This window comes from Poecilia latipinna, unplaced genomic scaffold (assembly GCF_001443285.1).
Source record: "Poecilia latipinna isolate Pla-1442-1.1 unplaced genomic scaffold, P_latipinna-1.0 Scaffold2964, whole genome shotgun sequence".
NCBI lineage: Eukaryota > Metazoa > Chordata > Actinopteri > Cyprinodontiformes > Poeciliidae > Poecilia > Poecilia latipinna.
In genome coordinates this window covers 43,784-50,538 of record NW_015115580.1, presented here as the reverse complement: position 1 = coordinate 50,538, position 6,755 = coordinate 43,784, and the positions used below count along the sequence as shown (strand labels likewise).

At 37.3% G+C, this 6,755-nt stretch overlaps 2 protein-coding genes across 2 annotated transcripts in view; one reads left to right on the top strand and one right to left on the bottom strand.

The window, feature by feature from the left end:
- Positions 1 to 3,535: 3,535 nt before the first annotated feature.
- On the top strand, positions 3,536 to 6,067 carry LOC106939738 (complement C1q-like protein 3). Its single transcript, XM_015022258.1, has 3 exons — positions 3,536 to 3,930; positions 4,296 to 4,424; positions 4,584 to 6,067. Exons 1-3 carry the CDS (start codon positions 3,546 to 3,548, stop codon positions 4,862 to 4,864), a joined length of 795 nt encoding a protein of 264 aa, XP_014877744.1. The 5' UTR covers positions 3,536 to 3,545; the 3' UTR covers positions 4,865 to 6,067.
- The window catches only part of LOC106939737 (poly [ADP-ribose] polymerase 14-like), a 17,114-nt gene continuing 15,961 nt past the window's right edge, over positions 5,603 to 6,755 (bottom strand). The window contains exon 15 of the mRNA XM_015022257.1: positions 5,603 to 6,726. Within this exon, the coding sequence (XP_014877743.1) occupies positions 6,446 to 6,726 (281 nt within the window). The 3' untranslated portion in view covers positions 5,603 to 6,445. The remainder of the gene's footprint in view (positions 6,727 to 6,755) is intronic.

Below are 6,755 nucleotides of genomic sequence, written 5' to 3'. Positions count from 1 at the left end.
AGATGTATTCTGGAGCGTCTGCCTGACGCATAATGAACTTATACAAGAGAACAGCTACAGTGGAAATGTGTGAAGTTTTTTTTTTACTATCATTTTAAATCAACTCATTTGCTTAATGAGTGTTCCTTTGTAGACGAACAAAGTAAATGTGGGAAAACACAGTTTCCCCGCAGCCTGCTGCTGTTTACTCAGGATGATTTGATCCTTTCTCAGGAATCATAAATGCTTATGTAGAATATTACGACACCCTCTCTGTGCAGAATACCAAAACTTTGTGTAGATTCTTTTATGTAGCAAAACATTGTTTTGCTTTATTGTTTTCATATCATTTCAGAATCCCTCAGGAACAGCTAGACTCATTTTGTTGCAAATTTCTACACAAATAATAAAAACTCAAGTCCATAAAAATAAGTATTTCTTAACTGAGCTTTATATACAAAAGAAACAGAATTCCCAATCACTGGTTTTACCTGTTGTTTCCCTTTCTAATCATCAAAAGTGATCAGAAGACACTTCCTTCACTTTGTGCACCAGGTTTGCATGGTGTCTATCTCCAGCTGTCGTTGGTTGACACAGGTAGCCAATCAATCACAGTAAATTGTATTCCTCCAATTGAAAATAAAACCTTGTATAAAAAACAAAAACAAAAAAAAAAACATGTTGAGGTGCTGATGTGTGGATGGTTTCATCTGGTTCACTCCTCTGATGAAGGACCAAAACCAAACAGTAAAGTTGACGTTCTGTGAAAAACAACAATGACCTTTTGCTGCCCTTAGTCTGTGTGGTTCAAAAATAGTCTAAGGTAGAAATAATTCAGTTTACTTACAACAAAGGGACAATACATATTGAATATTTGCATCTAAATACATAAGATTATAGCCAAATGGCTACTTTCTATCTCTCGTCCCACTGGTAGGTTGGTTCTAAAAATAATAGTAATATATATATAAAAAAAGAAACACAATAATAAGAAAAAGAACAAATAAATATAACACTACAGTAAAAATGAAGTAAAATAGACAATAAAACCTAATGGGACATGTTGAAATATAGTCAGGCTAATTTGGCCTTGCAGGCTCCCATACATTTTCTTCCAGGATTGTTTTTCTATGAACTTTGACCTGCTGCCATGTCCCTGTTGAAAAAAAAAAAAAAAAATCATCACCATAGCAACTCTCACTTCACTTAATTTCAGTTTATTTACATACCAATCTGAATTTATTTTCTAACTCTGGAAGTTAAACGCTCTCATACCTTTTTTTCTTCAACCTGGTACGTTTATGTTTTTTTATTCTATATCGCATTTCAAAATATTTAACCTTAATTAGTTTTACACAACTTTCATATGACATGGCTCCTGTTCAAGTCATGTACTCTTTAGTGCAGCAGGTGAAGCTTCTTCTTTAGGATCATTTGTATAACTCTGTTATGTGTTTATCATAAAACGTCCGGGCGCTACACCTACACGCTCTGGAGTTCTGCTTTCCGTTTACCTCACAATAGCACGGTGAATAAACTGAGTAACAATGTTAGAAATTGTTTATATTCTCTTCAGGATGAATTTGAAAATAGATCCTCCACTTCTAATGAACCAAAGAAACCTTTGTGTAATGCACTGACATGACGTCTTTCACAGAATCCCGTCCTGTTTGAATGATCAAATCTTGATGTTTGCTGAGCCGTGTTCATTTTATTTTAAAGGGGACATATTAGGCAAAATTCACACTTTGCACATTTTTGTTCTTCCTTTGGGTTTCTACTGCTTCTAAAAATAAAAAATAAAAAAAAAACAGCCCAAGATACTAAAAAAAAATAGCATTAAGTCATTCTCTTTAGTGTCTGGAAAATAACCCGTTTCAAAAACCTCTGGAATTTAATGTCACAAATCACCAGGCACTGCCCCTCACCTAGCAACCCATGCTGAGCTTCAGGGTGGTATAGTCAGCTGGTTTTACCTGTGTACAATGGCTGCTGGATACAACACATTTTATTGGTGATTTACCCTCCAGAAACCACTCATTGTATTCTTGTTGGATCTGCAGGAGACTCTACTAATGCTTTTCGAAGATGTTGTACCCCAGAAGGTGTTTTGGCATCACCTTGTTGGTGATACTGGCTGGTAGTGAAACAGCTCCGTTATCGACAAGGGCTAAGAGGCCAATATATGCGAAAAGCAAAGCATTACTCCAAAACAAACACCAAAAAGCTACATTGTAGTTTGCAAATACACACTGGGACAAAGACATTCAGTTTTGGAGGCATGTCCTGTGCTCTAATTAAATAGAAGAGGAAATGTTTTTGCCATAATGAGCATTGTTACATGTGGAGAACAAAGAGAGACACCAGTAAGCCTGGGAACAACACCGTTCTAAATGTGTATGGGAGTGGCAGTGTCATGTTGTGGGGCTGTTTTACTGCAGGAGGAACTGTTCCATTTCACAAAATACCTAGAATTTTGCCTCACTTATATAGAGGAGCAAAGCTGACATAATAAAAAATAAAAGCATAAATATATATTTTGTTTTTCCTTGTCCTTACACATGCGTTTACACTTCTATTTTTTATTACGCCAGTTTTGGTCCTCCACACATTAACACCAGTTCTGTCAGGAGGAGTAGCGGGTCTTCTGTGCCCTTTTCATGTGAACTTCTATTTTCAGTTGTATATTTAGTTCTTACCACCTATAAACATGGATCAAATCATTTGAACTTTAACTCCTCTGGGCACCGGTGGCCTGGTTTTTTCTTTTATCTAATCTAATCTTTCTTTGGCTCATATCAGTTAATCTCCCTTGACTTGTGTCATGCACTGAGCCAAAACAAACACTTTTGAGAGAGCCGTGAGGAAAAGCATGACACTTGTTCGGTTGCACTTTATTTGACTGGATGTGCATAAGACTGACACAGCACCTGTCATGAACGTGGAGGAGCCTTTATGAATGTCTATGACTGTTGTCATGAAGTGTCATTCGCTAAATAATGACACTTTTAATGCAATGTTGCTCTAAAAGTTGCACTGAAAATCCATTAAATGTGCCATATTTTAATGGACTTTCATAAAGACTCCATCTTCATAACACACGTTAAGTCATGTTTATGACAGTGTCATGTCCGTCTTATGCACACACCGTCAAATAAGGCGTTACCGTTTGTTCTATGATCAAAGTTTTTATCTTTCAATGGTAGGTCGCGGTAGGAGCTTGTCCTGCTACTGGTGGGTCAACGGTTCTATTCCTGCTTAGTCCACCCTTGTTGTTTGTGTCCTTGGGCAAGACACAGCAATAAACACAGAAAACTCACGTGCTCAATATCTATACTGCCAACAGCAGATTAAGCAGCACACTCTGACCTTTCAATTAAGTCATAAAAGTCTGAACAAAAACAAAAGCATAAAGTTTATTCTGTAATAGCAGTTTTTATCTCTCAAGCAGCTTTAACATTTGAACAGAATCTAATAATTAACTCTAAAACGTGTATAAATAGGTCTCTTCTCACAGTCCCTCTATACAACGATCCTTTTAGAAGACACACACATTTCTAAGAAGAATGGGGTTTCCATCAGTGATGCTTCTCATGTGTCTGGTTGTTGGGCTGTCCACCTGCCGGGCAGAAGGCGAGGACAATCAGATTCAGGTCACTGAGACCACAGAGGGAGAGCAGGAGAATCATCTGACAGAGACGGTGGCAGAGGACACAGAAACCCTCGATCAAGATGTTCAGACAGCACCGGTGGAGGCATCCGACACGGGATCCCCAGAGAAAGCCTGTGACCCAAACATCTACATGGTCCTGAAGGAGCTGGGAGCTCTGCAAGAGAGGCAGGAAGCCACTGCGAGGGCCCTGGAGGAAACCAACAGGAAGCTGGAAGCCAGCGAGAAGAAGGTCGACGTCCTTAACAGCACGCTGACGGAGATGAGGAGGACTTATGAAGGTAAGAAAAAATTACAGTAAAATAATTCTAAAAAATGTGTTGTCTAGAAGTTGCAACAGCACGGCTTTAAGCTTTTTTTTTTTCCATTGTTTGTCGACATAGCAGCAGAAATTCAGTTTATACCACGATGACTTTTAGCTTCAGGACAATGTGAGTCCTGTAGATACACCATTATTGGAAAACCATTGAAGTTTATGGCTGAAACGTGTAAAATATCCAGATTTCCTCAGTAGCATCACTTGTGTTGAACAGTTAATTACAATATGAGAGAGAATCCCTGTTAATCTGCTACAGGTGTGATCTCTAAATAGCAAAGATGTTTCCTCAATTATTTTTCTGTTTTCTTCATTGTCTTTAAACTTCAGAACAACACCAGGTTGCATTTTCTGCAGCGATGCCAAAAGAGGGGACCATCGGTCCCGTGAATGTTCTGTACCCTCTGGTATACAAACACGTTCTGTCCAACATTGGAGGCCATTACAGCCCAGTGACAGGTCAGTGTTTCATCTATGAATGTTCTTGAAAATAATTTTTTTGTTTTCAAACCTCATAGACATAAATTCAACAGTTTTTAAAATTATTTTAAAAGTGATGGTTCCTTCTTGCAGCAGATTCATCTCTGATTGCTTTATTATTATTATTATTCTCTGCAGGATACTTTACGGCACCCGTGAGAGGAGTTTATTACTTTTCTTTTTCCTCATTTTGTTGGGCGGGTGATGGAACCTCTGGCGGAAGTCTTTACCGAAACGAAAACAGAGTTGTGTCATGGTACGGTTACAGTAAGACTGACCCAATCTCTGGCTCTAACAGCGCCATCTTGCTGCTGCAAGCAGGAGACATGGTCAACGTCCGGCTCTGGGACGGGAGGAAAATAAGTGATAATGGAAACAGGTACTCCACATTCAGTGGATTCTTATTGTCACCAATGTAAACACAAAGAAAACAGAAATGGCTTTTTGTGTGGAAATTGTAAATATGTTTTCTACTTTCTAGTGTAATATCATGTCCTTATACATTTTTAGCCGACAATACACCTTTGTAATACATGTATTATCCAATTAAATAGACATTCATCATTTGAAAATAAAGTTTGAAGCTTAATTTCTCATTGTCCAGTTTCTAATTTAATGTGCGTCATCTTAAATAGTAGAGAAATGAAATGAGATTGTGAAACTTTTAATTACACAACGATCTATTTTCCATATCAACATTCTTTAAAAATAAAGGACATTTGCATGTCACCTTAAACAGAAAACGGTGTGTGTGTTTTGTGATAAGTTAATGACTCAACAAGTACATTGAGGTTTGAATGTTTAATTAGTACAGAAAAGTGAGAACTTTACTGTACATTACAGTGATAAAGAGTTAATAAAATTATGTATATAAATTATTGCTTTTGAGTCAATGTAGTTAAATACAGACTTGGTTCAAAATCATTAAAGTTCCAGTGCTAGATGTACATGACCTTAATCATGATTTAACTGGTAATCAGACAAATATTTATATTTCCTAATTTCCAACACTTTGTGTTACACTGACTTTACTGTGAAACTAAAATTGCCCAAGAAAAACCAACAAAGATCGTGTTCCACACACACATTATATATATATCTATATATAGATATATATATATAAATTTCAATTAAAGACATTGTAAACACATACTGTGTTGCTTAAACTTGTCCTGTTTACTAACTTTTCTTGTAAGTGCAATCATTACTTTGGAGAAAGAAAAACCCACGCATGTGGAGGACTCCATTTTGACTATCAGCTCCCATATATACAATAACAATTATAACTGTGATAGATCAGTAGTTCTTTAACTATGTCCTAAAATACAGTGGGCATTTAAACTGCCATTATATCAAATTTACAAAGAATCATCAGGAAAATTAGAGGGTTAAAAAAAGAAATGAGCAGAGTTTTCTCTGACAGTAGCATTTAGCTTTAGCTAATTACATTTAATTAACTAAAAACATTAACAGATTAATGACTTTATGAAGCTAAAAATGATTCAACACTTTCTTTTTTTTTTTTTTTAAATGTGGAATTCATCAATTTCTCCAACAACTTTTTAAGATGAAACTTTTTTCTGCTGGTGTACTCTGTCATTACAGATAGATCCTTTAATTAAGACAAATCAACATTTTCCTCCAATGAATGTCTTTTGTCCAGTAGAATTACAACAATGACTACATTGTCATTCTGTCGGAGGCAGGCCGAGTTCTGGTTGAGTCACTTCTACCCAGCTGACGGCGCCGCTCAGTAGTCAGCCATTTTATTGTACCCTAAAAGGATTCTATAGAAGTTGTTTAACATTTTGACAAATGTCTAGAATCCTTACATGCTCATATATCCTACAAAGCATTCTTATTGATTTGCATAGATCTGAACACATTTCACAATAAGATACAAAAAAAAAGCAACCAAACAAAAGAACATTAACCAAATGTACCAGTGATAAAGGAGCTTTACAGATAAAGGGACACGCAAAGGAACTGCCTGTTCCTGCTCAGCTGAAGGTGATGAGGTATTCTGGGTAGGCCTGGTCGTCATGGAAGACTATAAACATCGTAGGCTGCTGCGTGTTGTCCACCAAACTGTCGAAGCAGTCAGTGGGGTCTGCACCTCGGGGAGGGGGAGCTTTCATGGAGGATTTACCCAGTGTGTAACGGCCGGTGAGAACACGAGCAACATACAGGCGCTTCATTCCCGATTGGTCTGGTGGTGAAAAACGCCTTGCAGAGTATTCAGCATTGACCGCAAAGTAAACTCCTTTTCCGTATGCAGCAGCTGCAGGAAAAATGACAATGAGAAGATTT

What these genes read in the sequence shown, in the direction of transcription:
- LOC106939738 (XM_015022258.1), top strand. Translation starts at nt 3,546, where the DNA reads ATGGGGTTTCCATCAGTGATGCTTCTCATGTGTCTGGTTGTTGGGCTG. An exon ending in GATGAGGAGGACTTATGAAG is followed by an intron (nt 3,931 to 4,295) that starts GTAAGAAAAAAT and finishes TTTAAACTTCAG; the next exon opens with AACAACACCAGGTTGCATTT. An exon ending in CCATTACAGCCCAGTGACAG is followed by an intron (nt 4,425 to 4,583) that starts GTCAGTGTTTCA and finishes TATTCTCTGCAG; the next exon opens with GATACTTTACGGCACCCGTG.